The 23,711-nt window shown below is 41.3% G+C and overlaps 2 protein-coding genes across 3 annotated transcripts in view; one reads left to right on the top strand and one right to left on the bottom strand.

Moving 5' to 3' along the window:
* The window catches only part of LOC139105053 (protein abrupt), an 85,826-nt gene extending 82,396 nt beyond the window's left edge, over positions 1–3,430 (bottom strand). Inside the window, exon 1 of one of the 2 annotated variants that reach the window (XM_070660933.1) lies at positions 2,633–3,430. The gene's annotated coding sequence lies outside the window, so the exon portion shown is untranslated. The remainder of the gene's footprint in view (positions 1–2,632) is intronic. The other variant, XM_070660934.1, reaches the window with a different exon arrangement.
* The window catches only part of LOC139105066 (uncharacterized), a 43,221-nt gene extending 19,761 nt beyond the window's left edge, over positions 1–23,460 (top strand). Inside the window, exons 5-6 of the mRNA XM_070660956.1 lie at positions 9,388–10,108; positions 18,376–23,460. Of these exons, the coding sequence (XP_070517057.1) occupies positions 9,868–10,108; positions 18,376–18,614 (480 nt within the window). The 5' untranslated portion in view covers positions 9,388–9,867 and the 3' untranslated portion in view covers positions 18,615–23,460. The remainder of the gene's footprint in view (positions 1–9,387; positions 10,109–18,375) is intronic.
* Positions 23,461–23,711: the final 251 nt, after the last annotated feature.

The following is a 23,711-nucleotide window of genomic DNA, read 5'->3' as shown; positions in this document are numbered from 1 at the left end:
TTATTTATTCGCGGCCAATTAAATATGTTCGGACAATTTTTAATTGCTATAGACGTTTTGTAAAAATATTTTTACGGTTAATATCGTCAGAGTATATTATCATCTATAAGTATAAATTAGATTAAAATAGTAAATGTATAATGTATATTCGCGGACATTTATATGCGTATATAAAGTATATTGAGAAATAATTAAATACAAAATTTTCCACCCCTCGAACCTGATTCTATTAGAATTTGACATGTTTAGCATGATTTGCATTTTTTAAAGGCTTGGTAACGAATAGCAATAAGCAATAATTAACTGTTTAGAAAGGTCGAATAAGCTACATTGCATAAATGACATTCTAGTTTCCGTTAGATATTTTTTTTGTTAGACAGACGTGAAAACTACGCAAAGTACAGCAGCTGTCATTAGAATTAATCTATTTTCTTTCATGCACGATACAAAATTATAACCTGTATTAATTTTGCATATCAAAATTATGTATAGTCACTCTTGCAGCTTATTATTGCAGAAATATCAATGTAAAATACAATATACATGGCAGATTAATACACTCACGTGTCCACGCAACTAGCGATTGCATCACTTTTTCAAGTTTAATGCTGCGCAATAAATTCGGAACGAATTAAGCAGCGAGGTATTCAAAAATTATTTGAGTATGGCAACTAATTTTTTTACGGTATTAAAATGCGAAATTGCGCAATACATGATGAATTATATAAAACATTTATCTTTGAAATATCGTATATCGAACGTTGCAGGCGGTTTTATAAAAATTTCGGTGATTAAATTGCAAAATTATTTACGTGGAAAATAATATAATAAGTCGAAAGGTTCTTATTCAATTTTTAACTGTTCGTGTTATAATTCAATTAATTATCCTTGTAAAGCTAAATCTATTTGTATATTTTAACAAGAATGTAGAACGTTTAATTTTGACGTATTACACTTGTGAAAAGATGTATTACAAGTCGCGAAGGCAAAGAGAAGGATTTTTCGCGGATTGAAGATTATAAAGTCGGAAAATAAACGCAGCACTTGATAATTAAAATAATTAGTATACTCGGTATGTAAAAATCGATCGAACGAAATGTCAGTAGGAGCGCAAAATTGTGATGACGAATCCAAAAGCGAGAAAAAAAAAAACTTTGCCGCATGTGTAGTCATATATTATCATTTATAATTTATCATCGTTTTCACTAATACACAGGAGGCACACGTAAACTTTCCAAAAAATTCTTCGTACAGAAATTTTATTATCAATTAAACAGAAACCGTTTCGTGAACCTAAATTCCTATACCTATTTTTTATTTTTTTTTAAGGAAAGTACGCACCTAAAAATAATATAAAGCCCAAGTAGTACCTCATGTGACGTCAATTTCGGGTTCTTTTGACTTCCTGTTCTTTCTAGATGATCCCACCGATTTGATTATAACGCGAAATAAGCAGAAAATAATCCGACAGAAGTAATCGCCAATTTGCAATATCTCTAGCTAAAATAAACCCGCGGAAGCCCCTTGACCGCGCGTTGACAGATTGCCAAAAGGATAAATATTTACTCGAACATGGCGGCGGCGTGAATCACTCAGAGACCGACACCGCAGCTTTCGATAAAATCGTCACGCCCGCCGGCGGGCAACTCCGTCCGGTTGCGTTAAACGCACGGAGGAATCGCGGGTGTAGCTTTCTTAAGGAGCCGTATCACCTCGCGCCATTCACGATCGCGAAATACGTAAGCTCCGCCGGCTATAAAAGCGCGCGGCGTCGAACAACGAGCGGGACGGCGCAATTAATGGCGTGGGCCGTGGTCGATCGTGCAATTAACTTTAACGAACGGGCGGCCTTGCGATTAAACTTAATTAGTATCGCAGTAATAACTCGTTAATAATCAGAACCGTGTGGAGAATGGTGGCTCTGTGTGGGCACCGACGTGCACGTGTGCGAGCGCGCATCGCCGTTCCTCCGAGACACGCAAGTGTCTTTCGCGGGTCACGTATTCGCACACGTACGCGCCCAGAAGCGTCGCGTGTGTGAAACGGGAACTCGTGTTCGTGTGACGCCAGCGACGACGAGAGGAGAGACGCTACGCACTTCCGACGCCGAGAAAAACGGAGTAACGATAGTTGTTCTCGTACAGCAATGAAGAAGACGACGCCGCGATTAGCGCAGCGTTAATAAAACTACGCGCGTAAAGAGAGAGTGATGGAAACGGAATTTCTAAAAAGCGAAAATCAAAACGGTGGCACGTGAACGATGCGCTGACCGCTTCTTCTTCACCTTGTTTACGTTCGGGGTTCAATTTTAGCCGGAATAAAAAATATCGTGAGGTCGGACGAGGAGAAGTAACAGCATAGACGATTACGTTTAAGGCCGATTTAATCGTTTATACCACTTCGATAAGCTTCACTCGATAGACATTCGTTATGCGTGCTTCTTTTATTTGAAAGAAAAAAGAAAAAAAAAGAAAAAGAAAGAAAGAAAGAAAAAGATAACGACAGACACTCGTTTATCTGATAGATATATCAATTACTTGGTAGCGACCGGTTTTCTACGTTTGCTATTGCACATTGTTTCCTTCGATCTTTCCGAATTCGTAAAATTAGCATAGCTGGAGTCTTGGTTTACCTTGTGGTTCCGGTATCTTTGGTATCTGAGTTTTTTTTCCCTGGTTGTCTGGGCGCACTAGGAGGTGAGATTGATAACGGGAGACGAGTTCCTCCGTCCCGATATGAGCGACATGTGGAGACCGATTGGAGACGGGGTTCCCACGGAGTTTGTGCGCGACGAAAGAAGCAGCGTCCAAACTTGACGGTACGAGTAATAGGCGGAATGACTTCGGTTTGCAAACCCGTCAATGAGGCACTGCGTTCTTTTTCATCTTCTTCGCGCCTCGCGCCACTAACGCCGAAGCTTCTTTTTCTGTCTTGCTTGGCGACACTCGGCTCGTCCCCCTCAGAAGCGCGACATACGAACCGCGTAGCCGCGCACGATGCTACGCGTGTAAAGATCAATGGCTCGGTTGGATACGCACGTACGTCGCTCGCTCTCTTAGTCGCGCGCGGAAAGAGGTACAGCGAGAGGGAAAGGGTTTGACCGAAGCAGCGTAAGTAAAAAGGTCCGCGCACCACCGTCCTTTTTTGGTCCGAAGAGCGAATTGTCGCGGATAAGGCGGATTGTAAAGCACGAACCTGATTGCGGAGCGGCCCGGCGAATTATGGTTCTCTTTACGCTTTCGACGGCTGCTCCGTTCCCTCTACTGCTCATGCTCGTCACCCCCGTGTACTCCACTTCTCGGTGCTCTCACATGATCCCCACCATCGTGCACAATCATATGATCCCCACCAGGCTAGAATTCCTGCCATTAGGTCCGTAGCTGATATCCCCACCAGAAACGAGGATGACCGAGAAGAGGTGGAGGCTCAGAACGTTGGCACCTTGCGACGTTAACTCGGGGATGTTGATTGCCGAGACGATGCTCGATCATACTTTACACTATCCAGTCGCGAGATTTTTGTGAGAATATATATATGTATATTTTTCTTTTTTTTTTTTTTTTTTTTTTTTAAAGAAAGAATTTTGTACGCCACGGAAGCTGTTACTTTACTGAGTTCAGGTCGTTTCTACTTCTATTCTATTTATATTCTACTTCTATTTATATTGAAATTTTTTAGACGCATTAAAATTTTCTAATAAACCCCGAGATCGAGCGTCCCCGGAGCGAAATTTTGTAGTTTTTGATATTTATTATTACTTTGACTGCAACTATCAATTTCGACGATGTTATTTTTGTAAATTTTTAATAACGCCGCGATTCTATCTTTATTTTCGACGCCGTTGAAATCTGGTTCGGGAAGATATGGATATTATAGTGCTTATTAGATATTTCTGTACCAAATTCGAGATGACGAAAATACGCATTGTTAAAGGCAGCTTTGATGTCACAGTTTCGAAATAGAAAGCAATCGATACTAATGAGAATATTTTCTCAAAAATAGTAATTACGTTTTTGAACTGGATTTTAGAAAAAGAAAAATTTTTTATTTATTAACCTCTTTGCAACGCTTTTTAAAAAATATTTATATTAACTGTAAATGTTATAAATAATTCATAACCCTATCAGTAATCTCCCACTGTGCAAGCACTAGTCGTAAATAGTACGGACTCTATTGTCCATTCGGCGTAACTGTACTCGGTAACAAATATTCAATTGACCAGTGAAAAGCGTGAAGAACGCAGTTTAAAATTTCGAAAAAAAATTTTTTTTTAAGCTTTGCATCAGAAAATTGCTTTTTCTTTTACTCCATACAACGTACACGTACATTCACAAGCCTCAAGGTTTTTTTTTCTTTTTTTTTTCTTTTTAAATTACACGTTTTTGATTGCGACCATATTCGATACTTTCCGATTTTTTTTTTTTCGTCTATAATGCCTGAGAGCGCAGATTTAACTACGCGAAGTGTTTTTTCGTTGATAAAACGTATTCCGCGGATTACAATCAATCGTGGCGGTAGCTTTTTGGGTCGGACATTTTGCCAAAACGTTCTAGACGTAGTCGTCAGCGTGTAACGCCAACGGCATACTAAGTAGCAGTTCTCGCAGCCACCCTTCGCGGTGTCGCACGATCGATATTCCGTTTCAAAGACACACCCCGTTGAACGCAGTTCGCGACTGCGAGCTTACCAAGAGGTGGTGACTGACCGGAGACGTTCTCAGATATCGGCGTTATCGCTGAAGGTAACGGTAAGGGATCGCCGGGAAAAGTCGCGCCGATGTACGGAAAAGTGCCGTACTTATTTCATTTTCTACTACTTTCATTTTATTTCCTTCACCCCCCGGTAGATGTCGATATTTGCGATTTCGCCCTCTCACGAGGTTGCGAAACCGTAATTGTTACCTTAACAGATGTTGCAATCTGGGTTTCTTTATTTTATTTTATTTTATTTTTTTCTTTTTTTCGAACAAGACTCGTGGACTTCTTTCATTGCGCATATTAATGATCGTCAGATATGTAGAATCTTGGAAATCATTATTTCGTTATTTATACGACGATAATAATTATAATAAATAATGTATATTAACGGTTTTTTAATCTCTTTTTAAAATCTAATTTACCTTTGATGTGTCTTCTTTTTTATTTAGTAATGTAAAATATAACGGTTGAATCGATGGATTTGACATCAGTTGAATCATTTCTTATCGATTATGCGTATCTATGTAATAAAATCTGACGACTTTTATTAAAATGTTATAATGACGACAAGAAACGCGTGACAAGTACACATTTTAATCAGCGATATTTACGCGCGCATTTAATTAGCGATATTTTACGAGAATTATGTTTACCTATGGGCATTTCGCAAATTAACGGAGATATTCGAGGAAAATTTTTAATTGTTTTACAAACGATTCGCTTGTCGCGAGTATTCAAATAAAGATAATTCGCAGCAATTGATTTTCTAGCAAACAACAATGTAATTAACGTAATCGCTTTAACAATATCGCTTCGAAACTATTTATTGATAATTTATTGGTATTTCGGCAGTTCTGCAATAAAATTTCAACGATAAAGTAACGAAAGTAACCAGCACTGAAATTAATTTTATTTAGTTATCAATTTATGTTGTTCGAAATATAACAATCGAGCGAAGCTGAATAAGTAGAGACTATTTTTGGTAATCAATAACTGGGATGGCTGTTGCAATAGGTAGTAATCATAATTCATAAATCATAAGTAATCATAATTTTTTTATTATTTCTTTTAATTACAAGTAATTGTAATTACGTGACTATTTTTTTTTTTTTACATCTCTGCAATCGATATACTAATTACGTTCATTATTTATCGCGCATTTTTTTTTAATCTAATGGGAATAAGGAATTAATGAAAACAGATTAATGAAAAATCATTCCGCCGTCGTAACAACGTCAGTTGACACTGCGATAAATCGAATTTCATTTCGAATAATCAGGCATCGGAATATCGACAGGCGTACGCGACAATACGCGGGTATTTTAAGAATGAAAAGCACTGTCTATCGACAACCGCGCGGCGAACAATGCCGTTATTATTCCAGATCTTTAAATATTATGAATAATCCAATATATTTTTGTCAAGTTATTACCGCAATTATTCTTAAAGAACAATCCCCCGCGATATTTCAATAAACCCGTCGACGAGTGAGAGCTCTTCCCTCCCAATGTCGGTGAGTTACTCGCTGGTGTTCGTGCTTATATAAAATGTTTCGCTGAGTGACTCATCGTTATGAGATAAAAGATTAACGTATATGCATATCGCTGAAAGGCTTGAATTTAAGTGTGCCGCGTACATAATTTTTCGGGAACGATTCGTCGAACGGCGGTAACCGGAGATACCGCGGGTACAGGTCGCCGACGATTTTCACGGCGGAGAGTCACCTGTACGAGCCCGATGGTCCCGAACTGTCATCTCTCGTAGTCGCAGCCACGTGTCCCGCGTCGGCCTCCTGATTATCCAGCGTCGCGGCGCGAAGTCTCGGCTGCGCCAGCGCACGCGATCGATATCCCAGACCGCCGGGGTTTTCGTCTGTCCGCGTGACGTCACGGTGTGCGAGCCGAGCCAAGACGATAGGGGCCGTAGTCTACCGAGGGTGATCGAGGTGCGAACCGCGTTAAGAGCGAGCCGTCGTTCCGACGTAGTGTCCGCCGACGTCGATCTCGAACGGCCCGCGCGAATAAATCGGCCCCTCGTCGACGTCGCGAGCGAGTCCGCGGCACCCTCCGGGCGAACGTTTTCCGCGCCCCCGACGGAGAAGGGCTCCCCGTTCGAGTTCCTGTGCGCGAACGTCGAGGGCGAAAAACATCTGTGCGGGAACAAGTGACAGCTCCGAGTGGTATGCCCCGGTTTCCCCCTAGAGACCCGAGGGACGTAACGGCCCGCGGAAAGAGAGTCCCGTAAGTTTCGCCAGCACGTGAGGGAGCGAAGTAACCGACGACGACTCCGCCGGGAGCGTCGGCGAAAGGGGGGCGCGCGCAAGGTCACCACGACCTCCAAAACCGAGGCGCCGATCGGCGCCGCGCAAAAAATTGGTCCAGATCCTGGGCGAGGGAAACGGATCCACGTTGCCGACGGCGATTCGCGGTGCCGCGCGTCTGGCCATTTGCCGGCGCTTTCCACTGACACGCGATGATTTCCGCGGCGATGCACGCAGTGGAGAGTGGACGGAAGTAGCGCGCCGCGCGCTGTCTGATGCGAGCTGCAACCCCCTTCTTCGGGTCGCGGCGCAGCTGAGCTCGACCGGGCGCGACCCACAGCCCTACATTCGCGGTCTGCGGCGTGACCTAACTTCACCCCACCTTGGACGAGCTTCGTTACCACCCTCTCTACTCCGTCAACCGTGACGAGATCTTACGCATCGGATTCTCCCGTCACGCCGATACACATCGGCGTAGACTAGCCTTCGGTTTAATTTGCTCTCCACCCTTATCAATTCTCAAAATTGAAAATAAGTAGACGGGAAATTGCATTCGGATCGCGTTTGTGGAAATGGGCAGTGGCGTATTTTTTTTACGTAAATTGACAGGATATCGGTACTACTTCTGTTGTACTTTCCTCGAATAGTTCAGAAAGTGCTTTAAGAATATCTTTATTCGTTTAGAAAATTTTTGTAATATCGTTTTCGGAAACGTTGCTCATCTCTGCGTTAATGCTTTTTAATATTTTATTAAATATTTCTAAATTTTCTCGGGAGGGAAAAATTTACGTTGAATAATTTCAGTGATAAAATGAATATATTCGCACTTATTCCTTTTTTAAATTTACGTTAGCGAAGACTTAATACATAAATCGCGGCTAATTAAATTTTTTCATTTTTCGCGCAATCGGAAAAATTATTCGTATTGTATATTCGATGAGTTAAGTATCTGACCTTGGCAGAGAGAAATCAATTATTCACGTACAACGGCAGTCTAGGGACAACGCCTTTCGACGACAGTGCCATTAATTAACGAACAAACGGTTTGACGGCACCAGGCCGACCCTGTTATCACCGTAACGATAGCCGCGATAACGTCGCGCCGGGAATACGGGAGCTTTATGAGACCGTCTACTTTAATATTCGTCCGAGAAGCCATTGCTATACCGCGAGATGCACCGCATTCGCATTAACAGCAACGGTAAAGTGTTATTTCTTTGATCCGGAGCCCGCAATTTTTCTCGACTTTTAAAGCTTCCCATAAAATTACATTTACACAAATATTGCTTCACGTACCGCGGATATAACGACGGATACGTATTTGAAACGGGGTATACCGCCGCGTAAAAAAGACTTGACACGGTAATAAGGTGAAAAAAAAAAAGAAAAAAAAACGTGTATCGCGAAAACATCAGTTCGATTCGTTCAAGCTCGAACCATCCGCGTGATAACGGTGAAACTAATTTCTGTACGTGCAAAAGTTGCAGCGTGAGAGCTGCATCGCGGGAGAACGTCGCGCGAATATTTTTCGTACGTATCGGAGAATGACGGATAATCGTACGTAGAATTCAATATATTGATAGTTAACGATGTAACACATTCAACGCACGTGCCGCCAATCGCATGCAATCGAGGGAACGTCCCATCATACGCGTCAAGGTATTATTTATGTGTGCTGCGGTCCTATTTAAATAATTGAATAATTTGCAGCCAAATTAATGGCATATCATCAATTTTCTGCCTGTTTAAACAACAATGACGAAACGAATAATTTCCGTTAATTAAAGCCGCAAGTAATAAATAATTTTCATCTCGGCCGAACTATAATTAGAGGCTATTTAAATATGTAGCGATTGCGACAATTACAGAACGTCAAGTGAACGAGTTGCTTTAACAAGCGTAAACAGTAATCAGCTAATTCGTCTTTCCTCGCACTTGTTCTCGAATCGAGATCTCCGGCTTGATGATTTGTAATTGATAAACGTGTACTGTCTGGACGACGTCCGAGAAGAGCGATTGATGCAATTTCAGAATTAAATAAAATAGGAAGTTATCTGTCGCTATTTGATAGGACGATCATGTCGCGATTTATAAGAAATTAATTCAGGAATATAATAAGTCAGTACATGCAGGTTACATAATCGACGCGACGTTTTCGCACTGATAAGTTGTCCAGCTGCTGCCATTATCGTCGACAATTACCGCCTCTCAGAAAAATTTTTTTCGCTAAATTGATAGGATATTCTTTAGATAACGATCTTCATTAAACGAATTTATTAAACTATTTTTTTCACTTTAAAAAATTTGTTTTTTGTCTTTTTGCACATAACTTTAATTCAATATCTATATTTTAAAGTTCTGATTAAATTAAAACGTTTATTTAAAAATACATCTCAATTAAAATCCCCCTTTTTTTTTCTCAATTCGCAGATAGTAATTTCGACTCCACCGCATATCCTACTTTCAAAAATAAAAAAGAAAAAAAATTCGCCCGACAACGTACGGAGACCTCCGGAAGCATTTTACGTAATATTTACAACGCTAAAAGTAGTGAGAAAAACGTACGTATAGCAGCGATACGAGTCGATAAGAGCAGGAGCGAATAAGGGAGCGGAAAACGCGTGGTACGGAAGAGTAAAGGCTGCAAGAGTCCCGGAAGGGATAGCCCTCGCTTGTGATGTGTTGTAGCCCCCCGGGGGACCGCGGGGGCAGGAGGTCAGAGGCAGATCGTTTCTGAGGGCAAGCACGGCTCGGTTGTCTCGCAACGAAATCGTCGGCAGGGCGGAAGAGGAGGTAGGATGGTGTGACCTCCGGCGTCATCCCGCCCGACGCGGAGGTGGTGCTGGAGGTGGTGGTGGCCGCGATAGAGTCGAGCAGCTGCTCGACTCAGAGGAGGAGGAGCCGACGGCGATGTCGAGGCAGCTACGAGATCGAGACCACGTGAACCACGACTATCAGGAGGGCTACGGCGATTTTCGGAACCTGCGCGACCTCAGGGATTTTCGGGACTTCCACCGGGACACGCTCGACGAAAGGGACGGGCCCACCACCGGCAGGATCTATCGGGACGACTATCCGGAGGAGTACGATCATCATCCGCCTGCTGCATCCACCTCGGCGAATCATACCACCAACCCGGTGAGTCGATACTTTCTTTTATGAAACGATGAGTAAAGAATGTCGGTGTATTGATAAATGTCTTTTAAATCTTTCGCGGTACTGTGGGGGAGGTGTACGTTTTAGTGAAATTTTATATTTTATTATGAAAGAGTTAAGATGGCCAAATCGTGCTAAGGTTTTCTTTTTTCTTTTTTTTTTTTTTAACGAGGGATATCGATATTCCAAATTGTTAAAATTATTTTTTTTTTTTTTAAGAAAAAGATATGTGAGACTTTTTTAATGCATTGAACTATTGTCTAGTTACATATTATTGTGTAATAATTATTTTTTAAAACGGTGCTTATTATTGAATATTAAAAGGAATGAGAAAGTTACGGAAAATTACCAATGTAAGTTCAAGGCGTTTATAACTTTAATACTCGCCGTGTCGTTAGAAAAATAAAGCTTTGCGCAGCGCGATAACGGCTGTCTCCACTCTTTCTCGGTGGTATTATATCTTGCAACTGCACCGTTGTGTAAGGAAAGCACGGTCGTTTCTATTAAAAACTTGCTCCCGCGGGTCCGCTTAAAACTCGAACAGCTATTTGTATAACGTTACCCTCCCCTTTCGTTCGCGTTGCTACGAACGAGGAATAGTTGCGAACTTGGACCATCAGGCGCGAGTTCCAAATCCTATCGAAATTTATGTCCTAAACAGTTTCTATCCTGCATATTGGTTTCTCCGCAACGATATACTTAACTTGCACTACGTCTCTCTTGCTTTATCAATCTCTGCTTAGCCAAGTAACGTGAACGATGTAGAACAATTAAGAATATTTGTCTGCGAGGACCTTCTTCGCACAAAATACGTAGCCTAGAATAATATTTTTTAATATACGTATACGTATAATAAAATATTAAAATTATAAAATTAAATAATTAAATTAAACTATTCGATTAAATAATTAAATTTAAACTGTCGCAAAATAATTTAATATTATAACTCAAACAATAGCGAAAGAAACGAGTTTTTAAGTATACGTTGAATTATTTGCATACATCGCCACTTACTTGCTTCAAAGCACTTTTTATTTCTCGTAGTTTGCAATTAAAATTGATTATATTTGTCTTAATATTAATGCCGGAATATTGCGCGTACGTCCACGCGGGACGATGTTTACCACGATTTTGAACCAGCGATCGTACAGTCGAACGGGAAGATTTATTCCCGCGCGCAGATGGAGTTAATATTACGTTACAAATCACTGATAATAAATTAGCGAGAAATTTAGCAGTTGAACGTTAGGCTGGGATTCTCCGATATTCTTGTTAATAAACAAACTGCCGTTAGTCACCTTATAATACGCGTGTGTATCGTATTGCGCAACATTACGCTTCGTTCGGACGTACATATTCTCGGCACTCGTATTTTATATTGGAACTTTATCTCGCAGTACGGAGATTTCTGCAACCGTATACTTCGTGCTTTCTTATCGAGCAATAAATTCAAATTAACGTAACCATTGATTAATATCGTCGTTACGATCTCTCTCTCTCTCTCTCTTTTTCTTTTGCTTTTTCTTTTTCTATAGTAACTATTTATTTCAGATTATGCGATACTGCTACCACGTGCGCGTGTATATTAATTCTGAAATTCCTTATAATCGCGCCACGACTCGCCTCATCGCGAAGAAACACGTGCCCGTTTATATTGCTATTGCGAACTTTTATGCCCGCGTTTCGATTGAGATTGCTTTATGCGATCGAACAGTAAAATCATAACCGTTTCCGTTCCCGCGCCGCGCCTTGGTTTTATTCCATATTTTTATTATCTCATATTTTATTTCATCGAGGCGAAATGTATATATTTGCGTCCGCGCGTACATTTTCCAGAAATAGGATGAGGATAAAAATCTGCCTCGTTTTTAAATTATCATATTAAAATATACATACAGAAAAGAATTTTATTTAAAATGACAGCGTTCTTCAAAAATAATTGTTGGCATAATTAATTAAGCTCGCGTCGCTTTTTCCTTACCGTAAAATTTTGTCCATACGGAGTTGTCGCTTGAAATCCGAAATAAGAATTATTTACACGACAAGTTACTAGTTGCATCGAACGAGTTAATAATTCGCGAAAGATCGCAGGATCGAGTCTGATCGCGTCTTACATAAGTTTAAGGTAGGATACTCCGAAAGATACACTGTTCTTGATAACTGCTGTTCCTCTATTCGATGGTTGGCGGGCCACTTAGTCGTAAACAATCTTGTTTGCGCGGAGAGCCAGCTTCTGCGCGAAGTTTCCTCTAAACTCGAAACGAGGTCAAGCGTGTTAGAGAACGAAATTGTACAACGGCGAGGCCGGGAGCGCGATATCGAGGGATCGACCTCTTTGATGACAGCGCTCGTTTTAGGCCCCCTTTGACGTTTCCCCGGTAATCGGCGGCGGTACTCTTCATTTAGCGCTCCTGCATCTTTCATGGCCGTGACGCCTTCGCAAAGCCACATCTCCGCGGAGTTCTCTCATTTGTAGCCGTATTCATCGCGGCGGTTCCACCCTGCTGTTCTGCCCCTCGAGGGTCAGACTCGCTAATGAGAGGGATGGAAAACCTTGCATAGCCCGGAGGGCGAGAGATGGCGGGGATGACAAGGTGGAAAATGGAATCTGCCCTCTCGGAGGACGCTTTTTCACTGAGCGAGTGTGACGCACGACTTGTAAAACTGGGCCACCTCCGTCCCTTACGATTCCGATATATTAGTTTGCTCGGGTAATGCAATGTGCGTCTCCGGCGTTACCTATCGAGCTTTCCCCTCGCATTTGACTCCGATAAATCTTTTCCTTTTGTCATTTTTTAAATATTTTTTTATTATCAACTGATTTATATTTCGATACAGTTGCGGTGTAATATAATTGTATCGCAGTTTCGCTTTTTGCTACTTAGAGATGCTTGTTACATTTACCACTATATATCAAAACTATTCCTGCTTAAGCAACGGCGCCTTGTTACGGGGTTAACTAATTTCTTCGTGGCTCGCGAGGAAGAGTCATCACGTTGGTTCTAACGCTCGCGCAATTACGCTGATATATATCTTCGCATAATCGTACTATTGCGCGCTCGTTCGCGTGGATAATCCGGCCATCGTGAGAATTATTTCACGTCGTTCAATTTGTCAGCTCGCAGAATGCGGAACGATTTTATTTCTCTCGGGCATCTTAACGTCGCGGAGGAATTCTTTTAAAATTAATTGCCGCGACGTTTGACGTGAGATTTTTATTCGAAATTAATTTTACTCGGAATGATACGTCGCGAATATCACGCGCGTGCAAATAATGCCTCGCAAACGTGCGAAAAATCTTTAGGATCGAAGGCGACCGAATCCTTTGCTCGTTTTAATAATTTCATTAAGACGTCGTACCGCTGCATCGGCTTATCGAATTGCGGTGACGCCTCTCGCGGACCATCCACGCTGGTTTTGAAGAGTCGTTCCTTTAATCGATATTGTTAGGTAACGGGCACGGGCGTGTTCGCATTCATCACGCGCGTTTATCATTACACCCGTTCACTCACACCGATTGTGCATTCAGCAATCTTACACGCTCCGTAATCGTCTGTAATTATGCAAATACCGGTCATACACACATTACGTTCGTAACTATGTAGTTACTGCGTATGATAATCGCACGTGGATTTAAACGAGGTTTCCGATGGAACGATCGGATCATTATCGCTAGCGATCGAATCAATCCCTTTTTTTTTTTCTTTTTCTTGTTTTTTCTTTTTCCAAATTAGATGATTATCTTTTTAGAATTGATACACAACGCTCGAAATAAAAATTGCCTAGTCGGAGGGCAAATAAAAGAGGAGATTTCGCAATGCTGTCGGGAGAGAATTATTTCAACGAGAACGCCTTTCCAAAATTTCTCGATATATCTAACGTTGCTAGTATGTGTGCCAGAGTGTTTCTATGCGTCATATGTGCTGCACTGCAGCGAATGGAAATCGAATCGATGACCCTTCTACCTGACACTGTCCCCTTTCAAAAACGTTATAAAGTCGAACGTTTCTGACTACGTACGTGTATAATAACGGACTGATATAATTTTAAACACCCGAACAAATTATTTCGGATATTACGTCAATAAGATCATTAAAAAAAATTATCCAAACGTAAACGTTATATCTACGAAATCTTCCTAACGTCTTTTATACGCGTTGCGCGATGTCGCGCTGGAGATCGTCATTAATTAAGATAATCATCGATAGTAGATAGCATGATCGCGAGTTGTTATGCATTGTAACCAAATTAATGTGTTTTGAAGCGCACTCGCTCCTGCAGATTTGTTCTAAAAATACGACTTCATGCACATAATTTTAATTGCCACTCGCGTTACCTTACTGAAATTAAAAATCCATTTACATACGTCGATTGAAGATGCATATTTATTCCACACCGGGATTATATAATTTCACCGTAAGTCATGTAAACTGGATTGGGTGGCGGATGACGAGGAAATCTGCAGTGGAAAATTTCGATTGACGTAAGGTTGCGTTAGCATTAACATCTAATTGCCGCAATGCGCGCACGTGTAACTTGAAAGTAGAGCGTTGTTACTGCTACCGCACGCAATTAATATCTCTCGATCTGCATGCGAAAAGGCGAGTTATTACTCCTAATAGCTTCACTGCCCCGGAGCATGTAAGTTACCGCGGCTTTGATTTTGAAAAATCCCGGACCACCCGCGTTCGCGTCTCTGACGGAAATCCGATATCCCGATCGGTCATCTACTTCCGCAAATTTGTAAGATAATAACTTGCGGCATACGCGATGCAGTAATAATAAATCATAACCAATTTTTTTTTTTTTACGCTTATCGTAACGGAAAAACAGACAGGGCGAAATTAGCGTAGCGTAAACGTTCGAATGCATTAAATAAATTTTACGTAGATATTCTTTATAAAGGTAAAAATATAAATATCTCATTACAAAATAAGTTGCTGTCGCAAAAATAATTACATTAACGTCACTGTTACAAATTTTCTCCGTTGATCGTTTTGTAATCGTTTATTTCCCATTTAGTATAAAGAATTTTTTTTTTAAAAAGCAAACTTGAAATAAAAATTGGAATAACTCAAGTATGCGTTCGCCTGAAAAACATTGTCGGCGAGCGCGAATCGATGCAGAGGTAGTAGATGAAAGGTCGTGAAATGAGGTGGTCTCTCGCCGTCTTACGGGGAATTCTTCTGGGTAGTAGGTCTCTGTAGCTGTTTCAGGTCTGCGGACCCGGTTTCGACGAATATAGGTCAGTGTACAAACCGGCAGGAGCAAAAGAGTTGAATTTTTGCCTGTGAGCTCGTCTCGATCCCTCTGAACCGCGCTCGCCTCGGCGTCGAGGACTGCTAAACGGCTAAACGGGTTTGCACGGGTGTTCCCTTTCTTCCTCCTTTCCGTCTCTCTTCTTGTTTTCTTTTACCGAGAAAAGATTCCACCGACTATATCTCGTAGGCCGAGTCAAAATTATTGTTAATAGGGCGCTGTCAGTGTATGCACGGATATTAACATGGCCTTTGGCTATCCGCTAGCCCCCGAAGACGTCGCCTAATGCATGGCACCTTAATGCCTTTGGTAATTAAATACTTATTGTTCTTCATCGCGTCCACGTAGTATTCTTTTTTTTTTTTTTTTTTTTTTTTTTTTCTTTTCTTAATCCATGATTGATATTTGTTTTAAACGTTCCCAGCGAAATGTTCGCTGACTGTAATCTTCAGTGTCTAAATACGAAAATATTTAATGTGGCATGCATAAGTATTAAAAAACAGGTTCTGGCGAAAAGTTTAAATTTAATGTGTAATATTTAAAGCGCGAATATCTTACATTTTGTTAAATGGCATAAGGCGTTTCCGCCGTTGAGGTGCGACGCGGTACCTGAGTATACATTGGCGCATAGCTAACAAGGATACGGCGGGATTCGTACGGGAATATATCGGTTTTCGATCACGCCGTGCCCTCGTCTTCCTTCCTTCCCCATGACCGTGAGCTCTGATTTGGAATTCGCAGTTGCATTCTGATCCGATACCTCGGGTGCGTGATGCACCTGCTAAAGCGGAACGTCTTCCGCTACAAACGGTTTGCAAGGAGAATTGAAAATGATGACCGTAAATTATTGAGTTAACGCAGCTATTTCTTATTTATTACGCCCACTTGATCTTGATTAAAACGTCCGTAATAGCTCCGACATTTCGCGAAATACTTGCAGAGGAATACGCAATAATTTAACGAACTTGAGGACACGCGATCGATTAAATAAAAGTTTAACAGAACCCAATTAAATAAATAAAACGGAATCGAGAATTTTTTTTCTTTTTTTTTCTCTTTTTTTTTTTTTTTTTTTTTAATTTTAAATCTCGAATTCTTTCCGGGCAGCTCTTGTACTATCCACTTTTACGCATGATTTAATTGACGGCTTGTTTGCGCTTATACATTCTGGGCTTGCCAGTGTGTAAATGATGAGAAAGTGCGTATCGTTTTACAAGTGGACTTGTATAAATTCCACTAAGAAATATTTCTAATTTAATCTTTCACGTTTCCGATGGCGCGGCAGGCGCCTTGCCGTGGGGCGCGCGGCTCGGTAACATACTTTCAACAAAGCCAATCAAGCCGGGTAAAGATCCAGTGCACAGGCATCCGATTTGCCCGCATGTTTATAGAATTTATTACTTTCAAGCTGCTACTTCCCAAGTAGTTTACGATCGAAATGCTTATTATTTAATTGCCAGCCGGTAGATATTAGCTGTTCAATATTCTCGAATTACAGTCGTCCGAATAGACGAATCGATTCTTCATTTTCCGTTTCCGTTGCAATATTTAGTTGCTCGATAATATATTGAGAAATAATTTTTTTTTTTCTTTTCTTTATTATTGAATATCGTTGAATTAAATAATATTGCGCGCATTGCTTTCGGCGATTCGACAAAGGAGAATGAGTTTTAAAAGAGGCGAGTGCAATAAGAGGCCGGGAAAAACGAGAGACTCGAAACAACTATTATTTCTAAAGTATTATTCTAAAAACGCGGGATCTCACTTTACGTAGAACTTTTGTTATTCTAGACCCAAATCCACAGGGAAACTAGAGAGGAAGTTATACAAACTCCGGTACATTCCATTCCATTCTTTACTTCTGCGTTTCTGGAATATTCCTTTTTTCTGTCAGATTTTCACTTCGCATACGTGCTTCGTATGCGCCGGTCCCAGCATCCAGGTCCAGCGTCTCGAACTAAAATAAGATAATATATCGTTAAAATAAAACTTACGCAATATAAATAAATGAAATATAAAATTTAATAATATAATTATTAGACTTTTAGGCCATTATTGTTAAAAACCATAATTCCACTAATAAGATAATATAATAATTATATATTATTACATTATTAATTTGGCTTCGTCACGTGCAGCCCTTCTTCAATGCAAAATAACTTCTCGTAATTGCCCGTCGACATTGTATTACTTGCATCGCGCCGGACAACCTTAAAGTCAACTCTATATATTCTTAAGAAAAAAAAAAAAGATAAAATAAAACTGACGAGAGGGCCATTTTAAGTCCCGCGTAAAACGTCGCCGATGCGCGAAGTCGAGGATAACGACGGCAGCGGCGGCTGACGCTGTCCCGTCCGGTACACCTGCGAAATTAGCCGCGAGAAAAAGCCTCTTGGTGGGCCGCGTGCCACCGAAATTGCGGAATTATTATTCTTCTCGGAATACCGTGACGCGAGTGTCTCTGGATTGCATTAGGAGGGACGTGGACGGCGAAGCAACGAGAGAAAGAGAGATATAAAACACAGCGGACGACACGTGGAAGCAAAGGGGGGAGGGCGAAAGGAGAGAAAAGCACGAAATTATTTCTTAGGGGCTCGCACATAATCGCCATGTCCTTCGGCCAAGTAGACGAGGAACACGAGGACGCGCACGAGCGAGGCGTGCATCCTCTCATGCCTCATGCACCTGATCGGGGGCTCCTGCCGCTTAATTGGAAAGATTCACGTCGAGGATCGAGTATTGTATTCGCGGACAGGAGTCGCGTGAAGCACGCGAGGAGGAGGCGCGATCGCGGCTTTAACTTGACGGAGGCGCTCCGCTCGACGGCGAGATGAGGTGGCTTCGTGGCGCGATAAGCAGACAGGGGCGCAAGGTGCGTCGGGGTCGTTAGCTCGGTCGTTAACTGCCGGAGTTGTCTCGTTCGCGGGCAAAGCGTGTTACGTAATGAGTTAATACCACGGAAGTTGCGTTCTTTCTCCACTTCCGCGGGCGATCGGGCGCCCCCTTCGCGTCTTTACCCACCCTCTAAGAAGATTAAACGCACCTCGCCGCACACGCCGGCTGAACTGCCGTTCTTATTATTTCCGAGGCACGTGGCATTGCGGGATAATGAAGAGTTTCCGATAGGAACGTCGCGTATAATACTTATACTTTTCTCCGTAAATCGTATTACTCGAAGAAATAAACATGTCAGATTATTTGATATATTTTATTTAAAAATTAAATACAAAGAATTAGATTGACATTTTTTTTTTTAATGCAGTAACGCGAAATATTTTTCTAGAAACTTGATTACATTTTAATGATTGTTGATTTATTTCTTTTATCAATTATATAACTTAAAATTTAACTTATTTAAAAAATTAAAAAGATGCAATAAGTATTTTAAGAAATGCAACACAATTTTTCAAATATGTTCTGCAAAGTCCTTATCAAAGTTAAATATATCTTATATATTATTTAATTTCCGGATTAATAAATTTTTGTGCATATACACATCTATCACATGCAATCGCAATTACGGATAAAAATGTGAACAATGATTTTTGGGGTTTATAATTTGGACATCACTTTGCAATTCAATGAACGCGTGTGCGTATTACAACCCGGTTATACATATATGCATACTAATTTTAACGAAGGAACTTTTTACTGCATCTCCTCGTTCTTTAAGTAGTCGTAATAATTTCCTGTCGAGATGCGCGACCCCTCGCGCCGAAGATAAGGTATCAGTTGCATATAACATCGCCACGTTTTAGTGGAAAGACATTTCTGTTTACTAGTGACCAGATTATAAATTACAAACTATTGATTTCTTTTCATTGTATTATTTGCATAATACTTTTATATCGTCACCGATAATTAAATATATCATTACGCTGTACAATTACATCTGGCATGCGGTTCTAAAATAATATTATGTTAAATGTAAAATTATCTATTAAAAAAAAAAAAAAGAAAATGAAAAAGAAAAAAGTAGCGCGGCAATCACGACTTAGGCTGTAAAACTGAAGCTAGTCTCGAATTCTTATGTAAAATATCATCGATACCGCCACATAGCCACGTATTATTACTTTGTGTCTGGAGATCCTGATGAAAAGGCCGGGATTTAATGAGTATCTCCATCCGATGCTGCGTAGATAAAAATAAATAGAGTAGAACGGGGAGGAGTGGTAAATTAAAAAAGAACAAGGAGAGAGAAACGCGAGAGCCTATGCGGCAACACGAATATCCATATTCCACTCGTACCTACATGATACTTTTATATAATACATTCTTTTAGGCGCACAGGATTGTGATCAGATGACAGAGGATTTATGACAATAAGCGTACCTTCTTTTAGAAAAACCTTTTCCAACTTTTCTCTCATTTGAATACACTTAGATCTTTAGAAATTTAGAACCAGTTTCCTGGTACTGGTACTGCAGGTATTATAACGTTTGAAGCATAACACATTGCAATGAAATAAGACATTTTGGAAAACGCCTTTTTTTTTTTTGGAAAACGCCCTTTTTTTTTTGGAAAAGTACTTTTCAGTCTTGCTCATTATTAACGTTTTACATATGTTTAGTATATTTTGTAAATGACAGAATTATTATTTTACAATTGAATTTTACAATTGAAGAAGCTATCTCTGATCTCGATTATTAATCAGCAGTCTTAATATCCGCTGAAGTTTTAAAATTTTAGATAAACGGGGCTGCGTTAAGAGACTCCTTTTCCGATTTTCTAGTAATCGAGGATACTCGGGCCGCGTTACACTTCCGGCATCGCGTTAGCGTTCCAAGTCTAATCGTGAAATGCTTCAGAGGAATAAAATGGATTTCGAGGCGCGGTGTAGATTCGGGGAGGCAGGCGCGAGACGGTGGCTCGCCAAAAGGCAATGGTAGAGAGTAAAAGTCTCGAGGGCCGGCTTACGGGGCCGCTTCTTGCTAGAAACGCATGAATAATGCAACAATTGGAACGACGAGCCTTTGTTTTCGCAGGCCCTTCGTTATGGGCCGCCAAATTGCTTGCAAGCTAGCCGCATCGTCGGCTAGTCACCGACCAATTTCGAGCACAACCAGCACCTATCTTCTTTGCACTATCGCGATCCAACCTTCCTCGTGCATACGGAGCCCTGCCGAATAATTAACAATTATGGGTGGAGCATACTAGTCTGCGTCGCAGCTGCACTTTGCACGCAAAAGGCTGTCAAGTGGATAGATATCCCTTTCCAGGAAACAAGCTGCGCTGGTAAATTAGGCCATGAAGGCTCTGTGATTAATTGTTGATGGTTCTTCACTTTCGATTTTTTGGGGTTTTTTTTTTGTTTTTATTCTTTTTTTTTTTACCAGCCGCAGACTTGTTGAGTTTTCGGGCTAAGGAAAGGGATTGCCCCGTGGCCCTTTGTGCATGTATAATCTCGCGACATTCGTCACATTTGAATTTTAATTCCTGTGCGTTCGAACAAATTTTATCTTCGCACTTTGGGCAGAAGATCTGAAAAAGGCGCGATAAAATATTAATTTTTTTAATATAGACTTTGTATTTAAATTAGTAAAATGTATTTTAACGCACGCGGTATATTGAAAGTTACGAGCGCGTATACAAAAATAAAATAAAATAAAACACCCGTGCGTCTCGTTGAAAAGAAAAAAGACGCGTGTGACAAAGGGCGAGTATATCGGAACGAAACGCCGACTTGATGACGCCCTCCCATCGATATTGCGGGTCGAATATTCTCATGCGTACCCCCGTAACCGCATCTTGGCGGGATATTGCCGTAGGTCGGGTCGAGAGCGGGCGGACTCGCCCCTTCGAGCCCGCTTCAGATGGCAGATTGCACTCGCAAGCTCGCCCCGTCGCGTCCGACCCACACAGAGCCTTCGGAAACCGGTAACCAAGTTCTTGCCGGAATTAATGGAATTCGGCCAAATGCCAACGAATCGAATTCGGTTTCCTTTGGTCCCGATTATCGTCCGGCTCCCTCCCGGCGCAGTTGCTTTTCTGATCACTAGACTAATGATCCGGTAGGAAAAGACAATGAGGCGTGGACCGCTATCTATCTCACAAATGACATTGCATTACTCGCGCTTAAATCAAGGACTCGAATAGGCTTTCTTTCCTTTCCACTCAAAGAGACGAAAAAGGTTCCTCGGCGCTGCGCATTTTCATTTAATAAAATAATTAATTACATATGAAATATTAATTACATATGAAAAAGTTTAACTTTACCTTCGATTTAGGACATGGACTATACGCCGATATATCTGCTTCGTGTTACGCTTTGAAATTTTAACGACCTCGAAACAACTTCGCCGGCGAATCAATTTCACTTGATAAGACAAATAGCTTGTCCGCGGCCTCGAAAATCCATAACGCAGATAAATCTGTGCGACGCGGTGCAGAATCCGCTGCGTAAATCTCAAGCTTTCTCGGGGACTTTTAGCCGTGGGAAGCGACGTCGCAAGCACTCGCGAGAGCGAAGAAATCGTGACGGGAGTACGGAAGACGTAATGAAAAAAAAAAGGGTCTCAGTGCTCGCGGCTAATAAAGAATTTATGGTCTTTGTTACCGGTACAGTTTTCTACGAATTAACATTGATTACCGGCCTGACCGCGCGATAAAAACTTAGAAAACGAGATACGCGCAGAAACCGATTAAACGAATTCATGAATAACTTAAGACCGTTTCACGACGCACCTGCCCCTCCCCTCTCCGTCCTTTCCCTCCTTCTTAATCCCCTTGCTCAGGCTACGTGACAGTTTTGGAGTCGTTCGCGCCGATCTCGTAATGTACTCGTTTAGACAGAGCTGACAACGTTGATGTTGAAAGTCAGATAGAATGATGGAAGCGCGTGATGAGGGTACCTCGATCTCAAATATCGTATTAAAAAGAAAGAAAAAAAAAGGACTTACGGCTATTTGAACGAATAACAGGATGAAACGAAATAAAATCTTCATCTTTGAGTCGAAGTTACATTCGACTCAGAGATTAAAGAGAAATTAATTGCATTTGCGTTGATTATAAAATTGGTAATATTAAAAAGAAGTGATTTCATGTATTTATTAATTTTTTTTTTCTTTTTTTTTATGAACTTTTACGTAATATTTCACACATTCCCGTTTGCGGGAATTTATTTTTAACCGACAATAAAGTGCTCGCATCTTATTTTTGCGCAATAAAAGACGCGAGGTATGCTAGATGCAAGAGTTAATCGGATTCCAAAATTTTGAAAAATTACCCAGCTTGTCCTCGGGCTCCCTTCGGCGATGGCAACGACGTCGTATTGGATCTCTTGCTAGTAAAACGCGTGCAGAAATTAAACGAGAGTCGTAAAACGGAGCCGCACCTCTGCACGGCCGCAGAATCGTCTCGCGAGTTCTATACCCGCGGACGCTCGTACGCAACGTGATGTACGGAAGAGAGATTTAACGTTTTATGGACGTTTTCGCGGGTGATTTACGTGATATCGACCGGTCCGCAAGGATGCCCGCGGGATATCGCATTATATGATTACACCGCTTGAGACTTTGCGTCTCATCTTTCTCATTCCGAACAATGTTTTAATACCGGTGTAACGTTAACTTTAACCGCGTGCGCAATTTTGTTAAATTATTATTACATAAACAGCGCGGAATTATCGAACCAAGCTGTCAAAATGTTTAAAATAATTGACGCACGTTTGTAAAAAAAAAAAAATCTGCAAGCCGAATGGAGTCGCTTCGTTAAAAAATTACTAGAGAATTGTTCGCCCAGCGGGTGAATATTTGTCGATGTAAATTAACACGAACGGGACACGTTAACAGTTTATCTCGTTTTCTTCTGAAATATAATTTCTTTAAAGAGCATAATGACATTTATAGGTGAAATACGATCGTCTGTGTTTTCGACGCGAATTAATTGCGGCGCGCTGCGCGCGGAATTTCACCGGCGTTTGCCGGGCGACGTTAATCACGGCGGATATAAACGGGACGATCGAAAATTGGATTTCCTTCGAACGGTCATAAAGTATTTCGCGCGTCTACGTATTTTCATTTTTCCTCCCGCTCAGTCGCGATCGCGTTGTCCGGGATTTGAAACGAAGTGACCGGCGGGGAAACGCAAGGGGGATAACTGGTTCTCATTTGCCGCCCGTTTGCGGTTATAGTCCGAGGGATATTAATCGCGGAATATACGAAATATTGCCGCAGCGAGACGCGCGGAATGCGCCGTTTTGACCAGGTGCGGTTGATAATAAACGAAACGAGACGAAGACCAAGTCGGTAATCCTAATCCTTCAGGTCTGAAACGAGACCTGGTGCGCGACGTCGAGAGACGCAGCGGCGTCAAAATTGCGCGCAAGCGATGACCACCGC

This window comes from Cardiocondyla obscurior, linkage group LG08 (assembly GCF_019399895.1).
Source record: "Cardiocondyla obscurior isolate alpha-2009 linkage group LG08, Cobs3.1, whole genome shotgun sequence".
Taxonomy (NCBI): domain Eukaryota; kingdom Metazoa; phylum Arthropoda; class Insecta; order Hymenoptera; family Formicidae; genus Cardiocondyla; species Cardiocondyla obscurior.
Note: the sequence above shows the minus strand (reverse complement) of the source record. Positions and strands in the feature narration are given on the sequence as shown.